Source organism: Vicia villosa, linkage group LG7, assembly GCF_029867415.1.
Source record: "Vicia villosa cultivar HV-30 ecotype Madison, WI linkage group LG7, Vvil1.0, whole genome shotgun sequence".
NCBI lineage: Eukaryota > Viridiplantae > Streptophyta > Magnoliopsida > Fabales > Fabaceae > Vicia > Vicia villosa.
The window spans coordinates 65,440,338-65,465,901 of record NC_081186.1 but is presented as its reverse complement, the minus strand read 5'-3'; the positions used below and the strand labels follow the sequence as shown (position 1 = coordinate 65,465,901).

Here is a 25,564-nt window from a genome sequence, read left to right as displayed (position 1 = left end):
ATTAATATAAGAAGAATTAACATGACCTAATATAGCATGCCATATATCATAAGAATCAACCAAGTAAGTAGAAGAAGAAACATTATTATTCATAACTTCATAATGCTCAGCACAAAGAGTCCCTGGTCACAATAACCTTTTCCCACAAATACATTATTCATTTTCATTACAATATTGTCAGATTCAAATGACACTTTAACCCCACCCTTGCTCAAAATAGCCACATAAAAATTAAATTAGTCATAATATTAGGAACATGCAATACTTCACTTAAAGCCGAGGTGTTTCCTGATGTGAGTTTTAACAAAACTTTGCCTTTTCTTGAAACTGCAATAGTTCGAGAATCACTAAGATAAACTTGTTCTTCTCAATCCCCCACAGTAGTGTAGGACCCCCACAATAGTGTAGGAGGTAAAGGCATCTTTATCATAACAAATGTGCCTATTAGCTCCAGAGTTTACTACATATTTGTTCACATCACTTACAATATTTGCTTGGGCAACGATAGCAGCAATAATGTCATCTACTTAAGTCAAGTTAGCTTTATGAGGATAGTCATTTCTCTTGTGATGTGTGCACTGAGGTGCATGGTGACCTGGCTTACCACAAACATAACATTCTCCACTTTTTTAAAAGTGGGATTAGTAACATGGGGGATAAAATTATTTTGATTATTATGACCAGGTTTATGATCGGGTTTATGATCGTACCTCTTTTTGTGAAACTTATTCTGACTGTTATTCTGGACTAGATTTTCTCGAGAAACAAAAGTTTTTTCCTTTGAAACATTGCTCTCGTTACTGTTTTGTATCCTCGATAATGATGTGTGTGATCAAATATCCCAAAGGTAATTGCTTTTGCTTGTGTTTGAGTTGATTCTTGTAATCCTTCCATGATTCTGGAAACTTCTCAATGAGAATTCCAGCAACAAATTGCTGTGGCAAAGTAATGTTTTTAGCTTTCGGTTCTTCCAACAACTTATGGTACTCATTGATCTTCATCTTGAAATATTTATCTTCAGATATTTTTCAATGGTAGTAATTGCCAATCACAAATTTTTGTTTTCCACCATCTTTAGCGGTATACTTTAGATTCATCGAATCTCATATCTTCTTTGCTTCCTTGTAAGAGCAATAGACACCGAAAAATAATTAAAATTAGTACTTAATAGTGTGTGTCGACATACCTTATTTGCATGAGTCCATTGATAGATAAATTTTGAGTTGCAGATGACGCTGGTTTCAGTTCTGAGACAGCAAAGGCAACACCATGCATGTCAAGGATGGAGTGAACATGCTCATACCATCTGCGAAAATTTTGACCGTCAAAAACTTTAATTTTAGACACATCAGGGAACGATTTAGCCTAATTGATCGTCGACGCAATGGGAGTCGGTTGTTGTTGAACAATTTCAACATCGTTGATTTGAGGTTGACGATTGGAGCCATCATTGTAATTGTCTTCGATAGCCATAAAATCCTTGATATTATGGGATGCGTTGATCGCGTTGTCTTCAAGGATTTTTCGAGTAATACGCTAATCCTCCAGGATTTAACATATTCTTCTCGATAAAATGACCCATTCTTTGTGAAGAGTTATGATGTAAAATGACCCATTTTTTGTGTTCTCTCCTTTACTGTACGTGCTTCACATTTCTATGTTTTTGTCCTTCAAAACTTTTTATCACTTTCTCTTATATGGTAGTAATCAAGTTAAACGTTGTAACTTAATAAACTAAAAAAAATATTTAATCATTTAAAGTAATTTCAATTTATTTTTAATTTATCATTAAGAATTATTAAACGGAATAAATGAAACTTTGATTTTGTTGAATATTAGTCAAAAAATATTTTAAATTATAATAATAATAATAATAATAATAATAATAATAATATTTTTTTTTAAATAACTACAACACTTCACATTCATATTTTTAATCAAATTGAAATTGAAGTCGAATGCCCAAATGAATATGTAAAAGAAAAAGATAACTGGAAACAATGACCACGACCATTTGTCTAGAACATTTCAAAAATAATTTTTCTTGTGGTGTATCAATTGTTGGAGAAGATACACCTTTCTTCAATATATATTATCCTTCAATTAAACTTTTTCAGTTATCAAGATCACCAATATAGTTATCCTTCAATTGGAGGTATGTCACAAATATTCTTTCATACTTGCTAGAATGTCTTCAGAACTGTAAATGAAAATCTTAACCGAAATTAAATTATATTTTAATAAATTTGTAAACAAGACCACACAATGTTATCACTCAAACTACGGGTGTTAATGGGTACGAGGCAACCCGTGAACCCATTCATCCAATCCAACTTAATCTTTATTTTTATCCAACCCAATTATGTACGGGTTCAATTCGAATTAACTCATCCAAATTACCCATTAGTATTTGGTTTGGGTTACGGGTTTGAAGTTAATCCCACGAACCCAATCCATTGACATGTCACTTCATTTTTAGTTTATTCTATTTATAAATTATCTAGCATAAGTCTAACAACGCATATATTTTTTTAAATATAATTATAGCTTTATTAATTTTAAAAGTCTAAGTCTAAATTAAATTTGAGAGATTAAATTTATTTATTCGTAGAGAGATATATCTTACCTTTTAAATTATATTTTACATCATTTGTATATATTTTTTGACTTGATCTGAATCGTAAAAGAACTTTTAAGTATTAAATGATAAATTTTATTCAAATTAAATACAAAATTTTGTGATTTTTTTTAATGTTTTTGTAAAATAAATGTGTTAATTAAATTGATATTTTATTTAAAATTTAAAAACTATATTTAGTAGGTGACCCACGAACCCAACTCAACTAAACTCATTGATGAGCGGGTTGATTTGGTTTGGGTTTAATCTTAGAAGTACGGGTTGAACACTGAACTCAAACGAAAGACAATTGATTGGGTCGGTATTGGATTTAATCAAATTAGATCCAACCTAACCCGCGAACACCCGTAACTCAAACTGTGTTTTAACTTTGGTCACATATACAAAAAATACCAACGTCTATATGAAATTTACGCAAATACAAAAATGAAACGTGATGCTCTTCATTTTGATAAAATATGACAATTAACATTCTATGTTGTTGATATTCAAAAAATATTAATCTTAATTAATTATTTTATACTGAATATTTTTCGTATTTAAATTTTATCATAAATTTAAATTTATGTATTAAAAGTATTTTTATTTGCGACATCATGAAGGAGCATGAAGTTTGGGCTAGGGTTTCTCATAAAACCCATTATCGGAAGCCATTAGGAAGATTAGGCGCTAAGAGGAAGGTTGCTCACAAAGGAGTCTGTCTTACATCCACCTTATTTTTTACGGAGTTCAATTATGGTTTGAGGGCAAAAGATCTGTATATGCACTTTGTTGCACTTGGGGACATCGACGAGGTGATTATACCAGCCGGGAGGGACAATAGAGGGAAGAATTTTGGCTTTGTCAGTTACTTCGACGTCATAGATACTGGATTAACGGCGAACAAACTTGATAACTTGTTCATTGAAGGAAGGAAGTTGTATGCTAATGTGCCTAAGTTCCAAAGGAGTGCGTCTCAACCTTTGTGGAAGGAAGATTTGGGGAAACATGTTAGATTCAAGGAGGACAGGTAAGGTAGGAAAACTCACAGTGAGAAACATGAAGGAGTTTGCGTCGAATACAGACCAAGGAATAGTTTTTCTTATAATCTCAATGAGGGTGCAACTAATATGTCTTATGAGGAGGCTACGAAACATCATGGCGTCAGAGCTAAACATCCTTATGCTCAAAACGCGTCTTCGGATCAGTTATCTTTCCAGGTGAGGGATGATGAATTAACCAGGTTCAAAAGGCTTTCATGGGCATTACGGAGAACCTGAGTTTAACTTATAGAATGCGAGAAATCTTCCATTCCAAGGGTTTCTTCTCTATCAAAGTTACACCTTTGGGGGAAAATATGTGCCTTCTTGAAGATATTGAAGAATGAGAAATGGAAGCCCTCACAGGAGAAGGGTCGGACTGGCTCTACCAATGATTCAAATCAGTGAGGAAATAGAAAGCAACGAACATGGACCCTAAAAGAGTCACCTGGATAAGATGCTTTGGTCTTCCATGTCAAGTATGGAATCCAAGATTTTTTGAGTTTCTCTCTACAACCTTAGGTGTTATCATTTGTTGTGATGATAACAATGGTAACCTTCTTAGATTGGATGTGGCAAGATTGATGATTCATACTAGATATGTTTCAGTGATCAATGAAGTGCTCAATATAAAGATAAATGAAGACGTTTTCAGAATTAAGATCAGGGAGGAAGCACAAGGCCCTTCAGGTGTGTTGTATGGAACTAACAAGGGTAAGCCCGTGGAGTTTGATTCAGATGAGAATGGCTCCAATGTCAATTCGAGTTTTTGGGAGGATGACGATGGCATTTTTGTTCCAGTCTCTAACCACGAGGTTGTAGAGGACACAATCATCAAACCGATTTTGTCTTGCCCAGAGGTCAATGTTGACAAGGCATTGGTGACTCTCAAGGTTAATGATCATTTCTTGCTAAAGACCAAAAATTCACTTTCTGCCACAGATTAAGCATGATTTGGAACTGTCCTTTTGAAAAGTAACATTATGGATAGGACTGCGGGTAGGGTAGCTGGCAGCAGCTCTGAGGAATTGTGTCAACATAACTTGGTTGACGGTCTGGTCAGTCCCGAGGATATGAAGGGTGCTTCTAGGGAAGGGGTTGAGGGGACCCACTTAGTGGATATTGATAAAGTGGTCCTTAGTGGGCCAGTTTTTGAGGATCATATTCCTAAGGGCTTATTGACTTTTGATGAAGCTTGCTTGGTTATTGTCATACCCCAAAATTTGCCCACATATATTTTCATATGTCATTTTATTTCAAATAATTGACATAGCCCGATCGGTAAGGAAGTAAGGTTTGCAAGTGGAAGGTCCCGGGTTCAAATCTAGCGTCTGACATTTTCACTTTATTTGTGTTTTAAATTTTTTTTTTTTTAAAAGTTAAATCACAAAATTGCCTTTTTATTTTTATTTTTTTTTATTTTTTATTTTCGTATTTATTAATTATGTTTTTAAAAAAAAAAACTATTTATTTTCCACTTTTATTTATTTTTATGCACTTCTAAGTAAAAAATCAATAAAAAAATATAATAGTAGTTTTTATTCTTTTAAAACCAAATCAATTAGCATCTAAATATTTGATTCGATTTCTTCTACTTTTAGAAAGAATCAAGAAAATATATTCATGTTAATTTTGAGTTTTCTATTACTATAATTTGATTTAAATTAATTTTCCTATTTTTATTTAACCTAACATTTTGTTATATATACTAACATTTTTTACACTCACAAAAAAAAAAGAAAAGAAGGACTTTGCCGCAGCAAAAAAAACGAATTTCTTTTTACGTGAAATCAAGAAGGTGAGAAGACGAGATTCGAAGACGAATTCGAGCCAAACAAAGTCTAGTAATTGATTCCTCAAAATTTTCTGGACGCAATTGCATCATCTCTTCCGATCCAGACGCGTCAAAATCTTCTCTGCATTCACGGTTTGCACGTATTTATTTCCATTTAATTCTGCTCATACACTCATCATAAATCACACATGAATATATGTTTGGAATCGTGATGATGTTTATAAGCGATCGGTATCGTTTGATTTGTGTTTAGCTTCGGATTGCAGAGTGTGCCATGGTTAGGTTCTTCGAGTTTGAAATTGGGAACTCGTAATATACACAAAATTGGCCGCAGCCAAGGGTTCTATCGGAATCGTGACGCATCAAATAAGTAATCGGGGCTATTATCTCGTGTTTCTTGTCTGATTGTTGCAGTTTTCGTGGTGGAATTTCCATGGCCATGGGTTTTGCTTCGACGAAGAAGAAGGCTGGGAACGCTGAGTTTGCGTTTCAATTTTTTGTTGTTGTTTATTTGCTCTGTTTTTTTGTTATATACTAATGGAAAGATTTCATAAATAACATAAGCATGTGGCACAGATGGCAAGGCATTTCCTAGGCAACCAGGATGTTCTGGGTTCGAACCCTCTCAATGACAGTTTATTTTTACAAGGATTTTTCATAAGATTCAGCGTTGCAGCGCCCTGAATGACTACGATGAGTCGTCGCGCGAGAGCCATTGGATCTTCCCTATGCCGGATCCAACGCACCTGATCCTACAAGTGTAACATCCTGATTTTTATTAATATTTTTATTAGTTATATTAGTAATTATATTGTTTGGTGTTTTTAATAATAACTTATTTATTTAGTTATTATGTGATATAATAATTATTTAAGTATTTAATTATGTGAGTGTTTGTGTTGTTTGACTTAATTGAGTTATTAGAGAGATATAACTAAATGGGTCTAAGTGATAGAAACATAATGGATGGATTGGTGGGTTAAGCCCAATTGACATAAGTGAGATAGTAAGAGAAGGTTAGGGTTTTAGAGGTTAATATTTTCATTTGGGGGAAAAGATAGGAAGAAGAGAAAAGAGGCAAAAGGGAAGAGAACAATGGTGGAAGAGAAAAGCTAGAAGAAACCTCATTTTCGCAGCAAGTTTCAGCATTGAGTCACCTTAGCAAAATGGATGTATCTCTCAATCCAACCGTTGGATCGTCGCATGGTTTTGACACAACGTTCCTGACTCATAGAGGTAAGTTCTGACCGGAGCGATTTTGATTTTGAGGGTTTTAAGTTTGTCTGATAAGCTAATTTCCGAACTGGTTTTTAGGTGTGTCTCCAAATTATGTTTGAAGGATTTATTTTGGAGAAAAGCTTAGAGCTATGGTGAAAGAGTTCATATTTGCCAAGGTAAGGGTGGGGTTCTTTCATGCTAAAGGGTTGTATGATAGTATGTTATAGTGGGTTTAATTCTATACTTTGATATCCATGTTCTTCTATGTTGCAATTTTGGGTATTTGATGATTTGTTGGAATGTGATGATATAAATGTGATAAGTTGTGTGCAATTGATAATCTATGTGTATTAGATTGTTATGTTTGTTGTGAGTAAACCATTGATAGTGAAATAATGGGTTTTGTTATAGAATTGGAAAATAATGGAATAGAAATATAATAGTTGAATTGAAATTAATATAGTTTAATTATTAATTGGATAGTTAAATTATTAGTTGAATTGATTCCAATAAGTCTATGTGATTGGAATATACTTGGACTTGGACCAATTATTCGGTTTATCGGTAAATTACGGTATTTTGAGAAATTGTTTGTAATTGTGTTTTGGCTTGAATATGTATGTTGAGAAATATATATTGTCATGCCAATGATGTTGTTTTGATATTGATTCTTTATGGTTAGTTGATTAGCATTAATTCTAATGATTAATTGCTTGATGTTGAAAATGCGTGTTCATGTATAATTGACAAAAATGAGAATTAACATGAGATAGTATGATCACTAGTGTTAATTGGATTGTGTGAGTCGTAATTGATTAATTGGCCTCTCATATGTGAATGATGTGTGTGTGTTGTGAATGTTGTGTACAATTGGTGGATAATTCATAGAGTTGAATTATTGTGATATGTGGAAAGTTAAGATGGTAGAGATGATCTTAATTGCATATATTTGTGAGATTGTACATACATTCATATCATAGTGTGCCTTGAAACATAGGTGGAATTGCTTTGAAACACAAGCGTGGCTTGGATTCTAGAGTGAATCGGAAAGCGGTAAACTATATGTTTACATTTGGTGGCTTTGGTCTTGTCCGGATCTGAAGCGTGGCTAGATTCTATATGAATCGGAAGCGGTGGAACTTTGGGTCCATATTGGGTACCACATGCATAGAGTCACATGTCTTGCATTGAGTTACATTGGAGTTATGTGATGTTTGAATATATGTAATTATGTGATTAGGTGATTGTTATGTGTGCATGAGATGTGATAATTAAATTTGGTGATGTTTGATACATGATTTTGGTGATATATGTAAATGAAACGTATATGATGAGAATGCAAATATATATATATATATATATATATATATATATATATATATATATATATATATATATATATATATGTATTAATGATATATGTATATATGTGGAATATATTAACCATGTTTTGTCATTGTTGATAGTTGTATTAATTTACGTTGTGATTATGAAGTATATGTTATTATGTGCTTGAATGACATACTTGTAAACTTGAATACATTGTTATAGTTGATAGTTAACATTATTGTTGTGATGCAAATTGCTTATATTGAGAAGTGGTGAATTGTGTATGATTTTATCTTTGCTATATGTATTATCCTACTTTCCTTTATAATGTTTGATATCTTACCCCTTCTGCTGATGTTTCCCCTACCATGGGAAATGGGCAGGTACTCAAGTATAACTATGGAAGTTTGTAGGTTCATCGTATCCAGTTGGTGTGTCGCTCTGATACGTAGCACTCGGGGGGTTGTCTATATTGTTGTTTCTATGTTGTTCATGTTTTAGTTGTTGAGTTCCAAATTGGATATTGAGAAGTACTATGATGTTTGAATTTGTTTCCGATTAAATAAGATGATTTGTTTATAAAGCTGAATGTTATGATTCCGCTGCATATTAAAATGAAGTTGGTTTGTCTAAGAGCTGTTATAAGTTGTTCTGTGCTTATCTGAGATTAAAGTGCTATGTATCTGTTTATGAGTTGTTAATATGAAGTAAATGTGATGTCCCAAATACTTGTTGATAGTTTTTAAAATACTCTGATTTCACGCATGATATTTTCGGGTAGAATTTGGGGTGTTACATTAGTGGTATCAGAGCAGGTCGGTCCGTCCGGCCAAGTTGTCAAGTCAGTTGAGTTGTGTGATAGTTGAATGCTGTCAGTGTTTTATTCCTTAGTACGCGACATGTGTGTGAAACACTGTTGGTACTTGTTCGTTTTGTTGCAGGGTTAGTTTAAGCGAAGTGGGGGAGAAGCTGTGCTTCTCGGATATGTTTCAGTTGTAAGTTATGGGTGTAATATATTGCTTAAGGAGACAGAACAATCAATGTAGAAGTTTGTTGGTTCCGAATTCGAAGGTAACATGGATTTAAGATTTTGTTTGTTTAACAAGTCGGATCATCTTGGAATAAGGATAATTGTTATAAGATGGAATTTAGGAAGTTGCCATATTCAGCATTATTAGTGGACTGTGAAGTTATCAATTTAAGTAACCGTTGCGTAGGATGTTGACGTAAGAATAATTATTAAGCGACGAATTACGGTAGACCTTGTCAAGGGATCCTTGGCAAGAGATTGGAAAAGTTGTCGAAGTTGTTGGAACGTTCAAGTCGGAGTTAGAAATGCGAAGGGACGAGTATGATTCCAAGAATAAAAAGTGTTGATAGTGGTGTAAAGGAATTGCCTCTAATGTTATCACAAGGTGTGTGTTAGCATGTTCAGATGATTTTGGGAGTTAATGAAGTATGGTACTTTTGGTGACGTAAAGGATTCTATTGCAGTTAAGTAACGATGGTTTACGCTACCATTATGGTTGTCGGCTATCTATTGACAAATTGAGGAACTGATCACCCTTAATCTCTTGTTGATAGTAGACGGAATCGTATTGGAATGAGATAGACTTGTCTTACCATCTTGATAATATTGGAAGTGAATAAGTCTGTGCAAGATGGTGCGATGTTGTTTAGGTTGTTTGCAACTTTGGATGTTCATGAGGAAATAACGATTGGGGGATTATCGATAGTTGGCGCATTTGCATAAGTGTTTCCTGAAGATGTAAGTGATTTACCGTCAGAAAGAAAAGTTGAGTTTCCGATCGATTTAGTTTCTGGAACTAGTCTTGTATCGAGGGCTCCATATAGGATGTTTGCTTATGATGTTGAAAGAGTTGAAGAGTCAACTTGAAATTGGGAACTCGTAATATACACAAAATTGGCCGCAGCCAAGGGTTCTATCGGAATCGTGACGCATCAAATAAGTAATCGGGGCTATTATCTCGTGTTTCTTGTCTGATTGTTGCAGTTTTCGTGGTGGAATTTCCATGGCCATGGGTTTTGCTTCGACGAAGAAGAAGGCTGGGAACGCTGAGTTTGCGTTTCAATTTTTTGTTGTTGTTTATTTGCTCTGTTTTTTTGTTATATACTAATGGAAAGATTTCATAAACAACATAAGCATGTGGCACAGATGGCAAGGCATTTCCTAGGCAACCAGGATGTTCTGGGTTCGAACCCTCTCAATGACAGTTTATTTTTACAAGGATTTTTCATAAGATTCAGCGTTGCAGCGCCCTGAATGACTACGATGAGTCGTCGCGCGAGAGCCATTGGATCTTCCCTATGCCGGATCCAACGCACCTGATCCTACAAGCACACCATGGACTCTCGGAATCCAGCAGCACTGAATCAAAAACCGAGTTTTTCATAATTTCTTTTACTTTTAATCATATAACTTGTTTGTTTTATTTTTTTTATTCATATATTGTTTATTTATTTGATTTTAATATAATTCTTTTTAATATCTTTTTAAAACAAAACTTCTTCAAAAACATTAAAAATAAAAAAAAACATTTATTTAATTTAATTATTAAATAATTTTATTTGATATAAATGTTTTAATTAATTTAAATGGTTTAATTACTTAATTAATTATAAACCAATAATTAATTACTCTAATTTTATTTATTCTATTAATCACGGTTAACTTGTGCCTAATCAGGGTTTACGAGATCATTCCTACACTGAAAAAATATTTTTTTGTGCATTTTTTCAGGGTTAGCAACAGGGTTTCCTCCGACTACGCGCCACGCCTTTCACAAAGCTAAGTCCCGATTAAATTTCCTCTATTATTTCTTTTTCTTTTCTTTTATATTTAATATAATGTTATTTTTCATTTTATTCTTTTAATCATTTATTTTGCCTTGTTAATTTAAAAGAACTTCCATACACTCAATTCCTTCTTTTTATTTCCCTGTCAATTCTCAGATGATCAGAGTCAATGCTCAAGGCAACCTCCGACTGTCAACCTTCATCAATCGAAGCTAAGTTCTTTATACATTTTCCTTTTTCTTTATCACTATTTTATCTTGATTAGGGTTAACCATACCTGCTTTTGAACTGATAATACACTCACCCTATTTTTGTTTGCTTGCCTTTTCAGGGTTTGTCGACCGCCAAAGCTACGTTTTTGGTAACCCTAAACTCTAACCTTTTATTCTTCTGTTTTTAATTATTACTTATGTCAAACCCTATTAAGGGATCCGCTGGTTACAATTTCCCTCCCCCATATTACTGTTGTTCTTGTCTTATATTATCTGCGTGGTTAGTAAAATAGGGAGTGACAACCATTAAATTGAATTAGCCTCACTAATTTACAAGATAATATAATTGAATATAATCACGTGATTGGTGCACACACGCACGCTTTTGGGTAACCCTCTCTGTTGCCTTGTTGCCTGTTACCTGTTGCCTTGATTGCCTTGTGTTTTTGCAGAATAGCCAGTCCCTCGAATATGAGGATACCTCAGTCATGTTGCCTCGATAAAAGGTCATGAGACCCTAAAAATGATGCTGCCTTCAATACACTAACATGACCTCGACCCTCGAAAGTTGCCCACGAATAAGGCTGAGGTATCTTCTGGTTGCCTACGAAAGCCTATTCTGATCTTTCCCCTTAGACTACCTGCCCTTCTATGGCATGGGACAGTCTTATGGCAAAGGATGCTTCGACGACCCTTCAACCTCCAAACGAAAGGCTTCCTGCCCTCTTATGGCAAGGATAGACCCTTTCATTCTGAAAGGCTAAAAAGAGACCTATCATCTGAGTTTAAGGTAATTGCCCCTAATTGCCTTGCCATGCTCTATTTTCTATATTCTTTCTCAAAATTCTTCAAAAAAGGTGGCTACGCTCATTTACGAGCTAAAGTCCATTTTTCCTCTTTCATCTACATTTTCTGAAAACGAGCAAGCAAAGCAATTAAGAGCCCATGGCAAACCATGGATGCAAAGGGTGCTTTACACCTTCCCTTTGCATAAATTACCCCCCGAAATTAGATTTCTTTAAAAGGTTTTTTTCTGTTTCTTTTTGCCTTTCTGACTTAGTTTGGATAAAATAAAAGTCGGTGGCGACTCATGCTTAACCGCGACATTTCGATCGATTATAAAAGTCAGTTCACCGTATTACAGTTATCAAAGGGCCTAAACAAAGAAGGAAAAAAGTGAGAGTGGTTCAAGATTTGGGAGAAAGGATAGAATCTCGGGTTTCTTACTTTGACTGTTTACAGAGAAAGAAAAAACCTCTTGTGGCTACAGCTAATTGCATTCCCTCTTCCTCCACTAATTCTGCGGATAGTGTTAGATTCTCAGGCGGAGAATTTATGTGTTGTGATTCTATTTTAGATTCGGACCTCCTCCAATGCAACAAGAGGTTCTGGGGAAACATAGATTCGGAAGTGGGAAAATTGGTTTGGGAATGTTTTTCTAGTCTAGGGATCGTGAGCAAGGATAACCAGGAAAATTCAATTAAGTTGATTGAGGAGATGGAACTTAGAGAAAAAGAGGGCAAAGTGCGGAGGGAGGAGATATCCAATAGGTTTTTATGAATATTCTTTGTCTAAATATCAGTGGGGACGGTAGCAGAATCAAGAGGAAGAGGATTAGCTTCTTATTCCAACCGGAAAATTTTGATTTATGATTTCTGAAAGAGGTTAAATTAATTGTTTTTCGATAGAGTTTTAGCAGTGGAATTATAGGGTAATAGAGATGTTGAATGGTCGTTCAAGGGGGCGTTAGGAGCTTCAGGTGGCATGGTAATTCTTTGGGGAAAATATATTCTTCCTCTGAACCATAGTTTCACAAGAGAAGGTTTTGTGGGTCTGAATGCTTGTTGGAATGGTGTTTGCTACAATTTCGTTAATGTGTATGCTTTGTGCTCTTTTGCAAAAAGGAAGTTTACTTGGAGAGAGCTGATGGTCGAGAAAGATATGCTTGGGAGAAGATTGGTGTGTAGGTGGTGACTTCAATGCTATTAGTCTTAAGGAAGAGAGAATTGGTCTGGGGTAGGTAGCCAGAAATAGCAAAATAGAGGCTTTTAGTTGCTTCATTGAAGAGATAGTTCTTATTGATATGCCTACCATTGGGTCGAGGTTCTCTTGGTATAACGGAGGAGGAACGAAAATGAGTCATCTCGATAGATTCTTACTATCAGAGAACTTGGTGCGTAATTGGAACATCTTTGGACAATGGATCAAGAAAAGAGACATCTCGGACCATTTCCCTATCTGGCTGAAGTGTAACAATAATATTGAATGGGATCCTAAACTGTTTTGTTTCAACAATTGTTGGTTAAAACACGATAACTTCTTATTGTTCGCTAAAACGGAATGGCAGAAGTGTGTGGTTAATGGCATAAAGGATTTCATCCTTAGTGAAAAGCTTAAATCTCTTAAAACAAGTCTTAGGATTTGGAACAAAGAGGTGTTTGGATGGATTGACTTGAAAGTGGAAGGTTGTGTAGAATATCTGAATGCTATGGATAATCTGTTATTTGATAACATTATAGGCAACATAGGCTTGTTAACATATGAGAGGCATAAGGTAGTTTCAGAATTTTGGAAGCATATGGACATCAAGGAGAGTTTCTTGAGGAAAAATTCAAGGAAAACATGGTTGAAGGAGGGCGATCGTAACACTTCGTATTTCCACAACGCGATGAAAGTTCGAAATAGACATAAATTCATCAATTCCGTTGAAACTTCTAACGGAGTTGTGGAAGCAGTGGAGGATATCAAGAAAGCTATTCAAGAGCATTTTGGTAATTTCTTCATGGAAAGCAATTTTTCAAGGTCTGTTCGAAGATTTTCCTTTCAACTTCCTCAAGGAACAGGACAGAGATATGCTGGAAGTTCCATTTTTTGAAAGTGAGGTAAAAGCAGCAGTTTGGAGTTGCGACAAAGGAAAGAGTGCGGGACCAGATGGCTTTTATTTTGATTTTCTCCAGAATTGCTGGGAATTCATTAAAGGTGACGTGGTGCATTTTGTCAATGATTTCCATGCTAGGGCCAAATTGATTAAAGGATGAACGACTTCTTTTCTAGCTCTTATTCCGAAAGTTAGCAACCCGCTTTCTCTTTCGGAATATCGGCTCATTTGTCTTGTTGAGTGTCTACGTAAGATTTTGGCTAAATAATTGGCTTCTAGGTTGAAGAAAGTGATAGGTTTATTAGTTTCGATTAAGCAATCAACATTTATAGCTGAGAGAAATATCTTTGAAGGGGTGTTGACGGTGAACGAGATAATTGAAATGGCTAAAAGAGAGAATCGTAGTTGTTTAGCTCTGAAGGTTGACTTTGAAAAGGCGTTCGACTATGTTAGCTATAACTAATCAAGGTTTTTTATGCGTAAAATGGGGTTTGGAGTTAGGTGGCTCAAATGGATGGAGGCTTGTGTGTTTACTAGCTCTATGTCGGTGCGGGTAAACGGTGGTGTCACGACGGACTTCTCGGTGGAAAAATGGCTCAGACAGGGAGATCCCTTATCTCCATTTCTTTTTTGTTTTTGGCTATGGAGGGATTAACCAGATTGGTAAAAAGAGCGACAGAGAATGATGACTACTCAGGATTCTATGTTATTGATGAGGCAAAAGTTCACATCCTACAATTCACCAACGACACCATTATCTTAGGTAATGGAGACAACAACAATCTTTGGAGTTTGAAATCAATTTTTAGAGGATTTGACCTAATGTCAGGGCTGAGAGTTAACTTCCAAGAGAGTAATATTTACGGAATTAATTTAAGCGAGTAGAGTATGATTTACGCTTTATCTTTTTTGTCGTGCAGTATTGACTACTTTCCCTGCAACTTCCTAGGCGTCATGATTGGAGACAGCCCCATAAAACTTTCTATGTGGAAAGGTTTGGTATAAAAATGCAGAACATGTTGTCGAATTGGAACAACAAAAATATCTCAATTGGAGGCAGAGTCGTGATGATAAATGTGGTGTTGAATGCCTTGCCAATCTACTCCTTGTTGTTCTACAAAGCTCCAGCTCAGATTTTTGAAGGAATTCTGACGAATTCAAAGTAATTTTCTATGAAGGGAAAACGAGAATAATCGAACCATCCACTGGGTTAATTGGGATACGATTTGCAGCCCGGTGAACAATGGAGGACTCGATATCTAAAACATTGAATTACTTAACATATCCCTCTTATTGAAATGGAAATGGAGAATTTTAAAGGATATAGAAGCACTATGGAGCGGAATTCTTTGCCACAGATATGATAACCCAGAGGTTCAATTGCTCACTAGCTCAACGGACGCGATCAACACAACAGATTCGATATGGTGGAGAGATCTCCTTCTCGTAGATAGTTCGATCGGGCTCAATTTTTCTCCATTCTCTTCTCTTATTTCTTGCAGGATTCCCAACGGTAAAACCACTTCCTTCTGGTTCAACCGTTGGGTGGGAGTTCAAAATTTGAAGGTCGCGGTCTGGGGAGAACTGGAAGTGAAAGGTTTTTGGCGAGGAAGCTTCCATGGATATCGCGCTTTAGCCTCTTTTGGAGGAATTTTTTGTTTAGGTGAATTACGCTTTTTATTTATAGGAGGACTCCGACGAGTTTATTTAGGAGAATGCAATCGATGGCCTCTTCTCGGTAAAGTCTTGCTACGATTTCGTTTCTAAGGCAGATTCTCGTCACTTTTGGACCAACGATACTAGAATGGCTCTTGTTTCCTTGTGGAAGATTAAGGCTCCATCAAGAATTCTTATTTTTGGATGGCGTTTACTCATCGACAAGCTGCCTACCTGGGACCAACAAGCAAAGAGAGGAGTCGTCGTGTCGGCATCTGACAAGTTCTGCGTCTTTTGTTTCACAGATGATGAATCGGTTTCTCACTTATTCGACCTTTGCTTCATCTCCTCTTGAATGTGGAAAGAGGTTGCAAGCTGGATTGGAAATAAGGTTTCCTTACACATTCACCATCTTTATAATATCCTGCTATATCCTTTCGGTGAATAATGCTTCCTACCAAGCCGGTATTCGTTTGATCTAGCTCGCAACGAAGTGGAACCTTTGCCTATTCAGAAACTCTATTTTGTTTCAAGGGAGAGTCTTTAGTTTTGAAGAGTGTTTTAACTCTATCAAACTTATGTCTTGGAGATGGTTATCCTTTTATAATAACAAATCCTCTTGTACTTTTTTTAGTGGTTTTCTTCACCTTTTAACTGTATGTAAGAAGTTCATTATTATAATCGGATTTGAGTATCCTTAATACTCTGTTAGTGAATTTTGTTGCCTATTAAAAAAAGTATTTTTATTTAAATTTTCTTATTGAGAGGGTTCTTATTTTTATAATAAACTAGCAACTACTGTACTTTTATTTTGTTTCTTTTACTGCAAGAATAAAAACAAATTTATTCTTTTTCAACAAAATAGCATGCCAACTGGACACCACACTACAGAAAAAAAGGCCTCCTACCACGCCCAGAAAACCGAGGCTTTATGCAAAATAACCGTGGCGTAACGCTGAGGCCACGGTTCGGCCACGGAAATCCAACGGTGGAGTATACGGCCGTGGCCAAAAGTAAAGTCCACGGTTTTTTGGTTTAGACCACGCCATTTTTACAACCGTGGCATTTTTAGGCAACGGTTTAGGTAGCTTGATTAAGGCCACGGTTTGTATTTGCCATGACTTAATAACTGTGGCTATATTGTAAAGCCACGGTTTCATTTTAACGTTTACGACACAGTATTAGTTCAAGATATAGCCACGGTTTGGTTATGACCACCTATTTAAAACCGTTGTTATATGTTATGCATTCTAACCCATTTATCTAGCCACGGTTTATTTCTGTATCATTACATAAATATGTCATTTTATATATATATATTATATATATATATATATATATATATATATATATATATATATATATATATAAATATATCTATCAATATAAAATTAACAATAAAATTAACATTAAGGTCAAAAGTATGTTTTTTTTGTAGTGCCACTAATAATAGTTGGATACAAGTTTTGATGTCATCCCAAATTCAAAATTCAAAACAACCATGTTAAACACAACCATATTAAACACAAGTTTGGCTCAAAAAAGAGTCATCCCAAAATAACCAAAAAAAAGTTCTAATAACTGGCTAGAAAGATAACATAAAACAACTATTCTTCTTGATCTTCTCCTTGCTCTTCTTCCACATCTTCCTCAACATCTTCATCAACATCTTCAGCACAAACTTCTTCCACATCTTCATGTTCATCACAAGCTTCTTCCATATCTTCATCACAATCTGCTTCCTCTCCACCCTACAATAAACATAACATCATTCAACATTCATAAGTGTACTAACCAATAAACATGCATAACACCAATGATGATACAAATCTGCTACTGAAGTAACATGTGTTTGAAACAAACAAATCAATGTTAGTAGCATTCACACAACTTGTACCAACCAATAACACTATAAGCTACAACAGTAAAACAGTAATAGGATGCTTAAAATCAAACCAAATAGAATCTTTAATCATCCATGAAACTTTACATGATTAATGTGATTCCCTTATGCCATTTGGGCCACATAGTACAAACCAATGATGATACTTCAAAACTTCAGTTTAATTGGCACCAGAAAATGAATTACATCAATGTTACTAGCATTCACAAAAATTTTACCAACCAATAACACTATAACAAGATGCTTAAAATCTGTAAAACCAATAACACTATAACAAAATTTGTACAACAGTAAAACTGTAACAAGATGTGATCCCTGCATATTGTTCATCCATGATAACCAGTTCAGAAATTCAAGAATCAGTTCAAGTATCAGTTCAGAAATTCAATGATAATTCAGTTTCTTAATGTGATCCCTGCACTTGTTCATCCATGATAACCATACAATTTCAGAAATTCAGTGATAATTCAGTTTCTTAATGTGATCCCTGCGCTTGTTCAACCATGATCCCTGCACTTAATGTGCCCTATACAGTTTCTAACTAATTCTTGATAACCGAGTTTCTAATTCAGTGCCCTATACAGTTTCTAATACTGTTTCTAATTTTAGAAAACACTTGATACAGTTTCTTATACAGTTTCTATACAGTTTCTATACAGTGCCATATGCTGCAATTTTGTAGTTTAGAGTATACCTGTTCGCAATGCGGAATATGAGTTGATGCAGACGAATGTGGATCAGCAGGAGCAGCAGTAGAACTAATGGAACAACCCATAGCACTTGCCATCAAATTAGAGATCTCCTCGTCGCTCATATGTGGGTTTTGTTGCTTCATCATTGTCTTAAATAGAGCCTTCATACCATCCATCTCCCTCTTCATGCCAGCCACTTCATCATTATGCTGCCTTTTAATAACCAGAATTTCTTATTTTCTTTTAAGCATGGTAGGTGTTATTGTTCTTCCATAGCAACGAACTCGTCCAGATTTTTCTTTCCCAAACAAGGAGTTAAATGTCTCAGATTCAGTTGAATTCTGAACTGATTCTTGAAGCTTAGACTAATTAAAAAATATTCACATTAGAAAAATAAATGATTAAAGGCAAATGTTGATTAAAGGAATAATCTGCCTGGCTTACAATTACACTTGAAGTTTCCTCATCCAGTTGTTTTCCTTTTCGACTTTGTCGAGTCTCAATGAACATCTCTGCCTGGCTAACTTCCTTTCCATCCTCTTTCTTAGCACGCTACATGGGTTGATAATAAACACATCAAAATATGAATCACTCAACCAATACATAATTGTAAATTGAAGGATGTATAAACACCCTACCAGTTTTGCACGAATCCTCGCAAAGTTTGTTGGGCCCATCCGATGCATATACTTTTGCTTAGCTTTGTTCACAGCATTGATTTTGCTAATTTTCTACATTCAGAAACAGCAAAATTAGGGACAGCAAATGTTAAATTACAGAATTAAATATTAGGGACAGCATTGATCAATTGCTAATTGTTATCTTACTTGGATTTTATTGTTCTTCCAATAGGATATCAATTGCTTGAAATGAACTTCAGGTACGGTCTGGGGACGATGCTTCAATCTTTCACTCATAGTAGTGTACTTTAAAAAACAACTCTTTTTGAGATCTTTCTTGAAACGCCTCCAAGCATCATTTATGCGAGAGAAAACCGCTCTACTTCCATATTCAGGGATAATGAATTTATCCTACGATAAAAAAGGTAATTAGTGACAAGTAAATAAGGAACACAACTTATATTTAGATTCACACAGTGACAAATTCCCACTTACAGTGACAAATTCCCATATACGGTCCTTGTTTGCTTTCTTCAAAGCTTTAAAGTTAGTATAAACTAAGGGGCACAAGTCTGAATTCCTTGCGACAGTGCCAAGGAAACAACTCAAATCTGTCACGGTTCGATCATTGGGTCCAATAGGTTCTCCATCATCGTCTAAGACCACCTCTTCACGATCCGCACTCTTCATGAACTCCGTGTGCTTCTGCCCTATCTCCATATATGTCATGCAATAAGCCATGAATGTCATCATGTGATCCCTCTTGATCTTCCATCCCATCACCAATTTCCATAGACCTTTGTAGTTTCTCCCCATGGTGCAACCAAACGTCATAACCGTCTAGAAAACCTTTGGCTATTAGGTGATCCCTAATAATATCCCTTGTTTTCCAATATATTTTTACACTTAGCACAAGGGCATAGAAGTTCACCTTCTTGAGGTCTTCCATTAGTGAAGGCAAAGTCTAAAAATCGAGTAACACCGTTGATGTACTCTTGACTAAACCACGGTAATTTAGTCCACTCTTTGTCCATCGCTTGATAACCTATATATTTGAAACACAACACATAACACATTCAAAACACATAACACATTCAAAACTGAATTCATACAAAAAAATGCACTAACAGTACTAAAACATGTGCTGAGCAACCAAAAAATGACAGGGACAGAATTATTGTATATAAATGGAATTAAACTACACAAGCTAGGGACAGAATCTTTGCAATAATTATTGTATATACATTATATACCTAACATACAACTAATTAGGTAAGAAAAGCACTAACATGATTACTGATTTATAAAATAAAATTCATTTTTAGACGGCAACGGCATTATATAATCATATACATATAAATCAAAACATTCCATGAGATATACTACCACGTATTAAAATTTATGTGGTGAAGCCTAAAAGAACACAAATTGTTACCTTAAAACAGAGAAATGGAGTAAAAAAACAAAACAGAGGAGACGAGGGAAGATGAGGAACACGAACAGAGAAGAGAATCGTACCCAGATAATCGTACGCAGATGAATAGAGGAAGCCTCCAAAAGCTTTGGTACCTCAACTGCAAAACAAAATATATATTAGGTCCAAACAAAATCAGAGGAGACGATAGAGAAGATGAGGAACACGAACAGAGAATCGTGAGATGAAGAGGGTTAGGGTTCGTGAGATGAAGAGAGTTAAGATTCGTGAGATGAAGAGGGTTAGGGTTCGTGAGATGATTGAGGTTAGTGAGATGAAGATGAAGAAACTAACCTGTAAGCGATGGAGGTGGCAGCAGCGGCGCAACGGCGACGAGTTTTCAGATAGTTTTGGGAGATGGGGTTTTCAGATAGTGTGAGTGTTTTTGTTCATATGGCTCGTTTCAATGCCTTTGTTCTTTCATTTTTTTTCTTTTTTTTAATTAAAAAAATAGAAAAGAAAATATTAAAAGATAGAGGGAAACTAAAAAAAAAGGAGGGAACTTTTGGAGGGTTTTTTTTTGGGGTTTTGGCCACAGTTTGAACTGAAAATTATAGGCCTCGGTTTCTTAGTTGCGGCTTAAAATATCTACCGCTATACAGGCCACAGTTTTACACTCCGGATTTAATATTTCTGTAACATACGTCTACGCTTTGATAATCATGGCTAAATCATGTATGTGGTCACAGTTTCTGAGCTGTGGACAATTTTAGCGTGGCCGTAGGCCAAATTTCTAGTAGTGCCAATAGGTATATTCCACATGACAAAATTAATTAGCCACAAAAAAATAATAGTACAGTACTTATGTCTTCTAATTGAACTCATTTATTTTTTGCATGCTAAGAGTTTCCACCTAAATCTTGTGTTCATTGTTTTAGTTTATTGTGTGTAGAAAAAGTATATTTTTAAAATAATCGATGTCTAATACTTATAAAAAATTAATTTTATTTGTGTTTAACTTTTAAAAAAATTAATTTAAAAAGTAAAAATAATTTTTTTGTTTAAATCACTTTTGTTTAGTATAAATATGTATACAAAATCCTTATTTTTCTCAACCAAAATCTTAGAGTTGAAGAAGGAGTTAGATATTGATAAAGCATATTCCATTCATATCAATATTTGAAGATGTCTTCTGTTTCTAAATCCGACATGCAAAGAAACCTTGCTGATTTTCACCCTAACGTTTGGGGAGAATATTTTCTTCAATATGCTTCTGAATCCATTGTATGCATATATTGCCACTTATTTCCTTCTATATTCTTTAGCAATGATATTTCTTTTGTCTAATAATTATACAACGATTTAATATTAATATAAACTCTTAAACGTAATAAATGTCCTAAAACACATGTATGCAGGAACTTGATAAGAATACTGGAGTACAAATTGAAACATTAAAAGATGAAATGAGAAAGATGCTTCTTTCAAAAACTGAAAATCACTTGCTAAAAGTCAATTTAATTGATTCAATATGTCGTTTGGGTGTGAGCTATCATTTTAAACATGAGATTGATGAAGTTTTGCAAAATATTTACAAGAGTTGTGTTGAAAATGAAGAAATAATTCTTGAAGACAACCTCTACTCTATTGCTGTGCTATTTAGGGTCTTGAGGCAACAAGGATTTTTTTTTTTTTTAGAAAGCAAGAAATTATATTAACGGGAGAACAAAGGGGGTTCTCCAACCCGTATACACCGGATCCCAACCAAAACGATAAAGAAAATTACAAACCAAATTACCTTATGAGAGGAAAAACACCGGATCCTTACAAAACTCATAAACGGTATATTTGGGGTGAGTAATCTTCCCACAATAGGACCACTTCCACACCAAAAGTTTGATGTTCCACACCGTATTGTCGACGTTCCAAGGTTCATTCCGGAAACAAACACCATTTCTAACTAACCATATAGCCCATGTAATAGCTAACCAAACTACACCCAATTTTCTATCTTTCACCATATGCACATTAAAAAAAGAATGCCAATCCATATAAAAAGCAAGGCACTCTACAAAGTAACTATCCCCTTTACCAACCCAAACCTCTATATCGCGCCAAATCTTCATCGCCACCCCACATTCAAAAAAGAGATGATTCAAATTTTCCGAGCAAGCACCACAAAAAGAACATAACGAATTATCTAGAGAAAAAGCAATACCTCTAAGAGCCAATTGGTCTTTTGTAGGAAGTCTATTCCGGAATAATCTCCAACCGAAAGCTTTGATCTTGAAAGGAACATCCAACTTCCAAATCAAACCAAAAACTCCATCATGGATATTCGGAGGACCATAAGGAATCCGAATCAAATCCAAAAACTCGTAGCATGAAGCTACCGAAAAAGTCTTGTCCGGGTTGCCATTCCACTCCACCAAATCTTTGCCCACTTTCCAACCGCTAAACTCCTCCACTTTATTTTTCATTCTAACCGCCTCTTCTACGTCATCTTCCGCTTCCAAAATGTCATCGGAAATACCAAAATTACTCCATTTCCAATTTCCCTCCATCCACCCTCCCATAGCCGCTACCGATACTTTTTTCAACCGGGAATACTCATATAACACCGGAAAGTTATCTCTCAAAGAAACACCACCAAGCCACTTAGAATCCCAAAAGGGTGTCTTAAAACCATCATGAACAATATAGCTAGTATTTTCAACAATAGGATCCACTATAAAAGAAGAACTAACCTTAATTATATCCTTCCACCAAAAGGAACACGAGGAAGATACTTTTGCCTCCTTGTCAACGCAAAAAACCTTAGAAGATAAATCTCCGTACCGAGCCTTCAAGATATCCAACCACAAAGAATCTTTCCCTTGAAGAATACGCCATCTCCATTTGTTTAAGAGAGCCATATTAAAAGAATAAATATCTTTAACTCCTAAACCTCCTTTTTCTACCGGTACCGTGACCTCCTTCCACCTCACCCAATGAATTCTCCTCTTTTCCTCCACCCCACCCCATAAGAATTTGCTTTGAATAGAATTAAAACTCCTCACCACTTTTTTGGCATTTTGTAAAAAGACATAGTAAAAATTGCCAAAGAACTAAGAATAGATTTTAGAAGAGTTATTCTACCTCCCAAATTCAAGAAGCGATTTGTCCACCCTTCCAACCTTTTCCTCACCTTAGACAAAAGCGGTTTCCAAGTTTCTTCCCTTCTTGGATTGTAACCCACCGGCATTCCAAGAAAATAGAAATTACTCTCCTCCACTTTACAAGAAAGAACCAAAGAAGCCGCTTCCAAAAAACCCCACATTAGTATTAATGCCTATCAATTTACTTTTTTGATAGTTAATACCAAGACCCGAAACAATCTCAAAAGCTCTTAGAGTCGCTTTTATAGCCCAAACTTGTTTCCAATTACCTTCTCCTATTATTAGAGTGTCGTCCGCAAATTGTAATAAATCTACCGAGCAAGACTCCTTTAAGACAAATCTTTGAAACTCTCCCACTTCAAAAGATTTTCTAATCAATCCCGTAAGACCTTCCGCCACTATTACATAAAGGAATGGAGATAGAGGATCTCCTTGCCTCAATCCTCTTGAAACACTAAATTCCTTCGTGGGACTCCCGTTAACCAACACCGACATACTACTAGTGAACACCAAAGAGTCCATCCACCTCATCCACCTCTCCCCGAATCCCATCTTTTTAAGCATATATTTTAAAAAACGCCAACTAACTTTGTCATATGCCTTTTCAAAGTCCACTTTGAAAAGCATACATCTTTTACCTTCTTTTCTAGCAAAATCCACCACCTCGTTCGCTACTAGAACACCATCGAGAAGTTGTCTTCCGGGTACAAAAGCACTTTGGCAAGTAGAAATGATCGAGTTTAGGACAACTTTCAACCTTCCCGCTAGAAGCTTCGCCGCCATTTTGTACATACATCCCACCAAGCAAATAGGTCTATAGTCGTCCAACCCGATCGGGCTAGAAGACTTAGGGACAAGCGTCAAAAAAGAGGAAGTGACCGTCTTTGAAACACCCCTTCCCTCAAACAAGTAATTCAAAAACCGGATGAAATCAACTTTAATAATATGCCAACACTTTTTTAAAAAGAGAAAAGAATACCCATCCGGGCCCGGACTTTTATTACTACCACAAGCCCAAACCGCTTCTTTTATCTCCGATTCGATAAAAGGTCTTTCGATCCCCTCCGCCTCCTCTCTACTAATAGACTTGAAAGGAATACCTTCCAACAACGGTCTATCCTCCTCGGTCTCCACAAACTTTTTCCCAAAGTGATTAAAGACCGCTTCTTTAATTTCTTCAACCGAGTCTACCATACCTCCCGGAGTTCGGATGGGTCCAAGATGATTACTCCTTCTTCTTTGTTTCATGACATTATGGAAAAAACCGCTATTCGAATCTCCCTCTTTAAGCCATAACAATCTAGACTTTTGAAGGAGCATGTTCTCCCTAATCCTCAAATTTCTCCAAAAACTACTACAAGCTTCCTTTCTCAAAAAAAGATTCTCTTCGAAAGATGGAGATGAGAAATTAGAAAAAGATACCAACCTTTCGTCAACCTTGTTCAAAACACTGACGCCTTCTTCCATATCTAGATCAAACTTCCCGAAAACTTCCTTATTCCACCTTCTAAGCTTGTCTTTTAAGAGCCTAAGTTTCTCTTTTAAGACAAAATCACCTCTTCCTTCCACCTTCAAACTAGACCATTCCTTTTCGACAAACGGAATAAAAGTATCAAAGGAAAACCACTCATTGTTGAATCTAAATGGTTTAGGGCCCCAATTGCAATTGTCTCTACATAACCATATCGGACAATGATCCGAAATATCTCTATCCCCAATCAATTGACCAACCACTCCCCACCTTTCAACCACCTTGTTTGATAGGAGAAACCTATCTAGCCTACTCATCGATTTTCCGTCTCCACTAAACCAAGAAAACCTCTTCCCCTTGCAAGGGATGTCCACCAACCCACTTTTATCAATAAATTCCGAAAAAAGTTCCGAGTCTCTATTACTAGCCGAAAGAACCCTCCCTTTCCTTTCACTACTTTTCTTCGTCGAGTTGAAGTCACCACCTATAATCCATTCACCGTCCTTGAAGGAGTCCTTCAAGTCCAATAAGGCTTTCCACAACTCTTTCTTCTTGTTCAAATCACATGAAGAATACACATTAATTACATAATAACGGTCTCCCTTCCAAATAATATGAATCCCCAAGAATCCCTCTCCTCTAAAGCTACTTAACACCTCCATACTGTCTTTCTTCCATAGAGTAATAATCCCCCCCGATCTTCCCACGGAATTAGAAAAAGAATATTCCACCTTCGAAGAGCTC

At 35.7% G+C, this 25,564-nt stretch overlaps 1 protein-coding gene and 1 pseudogene across 1 annotated transcript; one reads left to right on the top strand and one right to left on the bottom strand.

Annotated features, from left to right (window-relative positions):
* The first annotated feature begins 13,162 nt into the window (after positions 1-13,162).
* On the top strand, positions 13,163-13,903 carry LOC131619230 (uncharacterized). The gene has a single exon (XM_058890352.1). It carries the CDS (start codon positions 13,163-13,165, stop codon positions 13,901-13,903), a length of 741 nt encoding a protein of 246 aa, XP_058746335.1.
* A 3,068-nt stretch (positions 13,904-16,971) lies between these two features.
* LOC131617331 (uncharacterized) lies at positions 16,972-18,667 on the bottom strand (annotated as a pseudogene).
* Between the last annotated feature and the right edge of the window lie 6,897 nt (positions 18,668-25,564).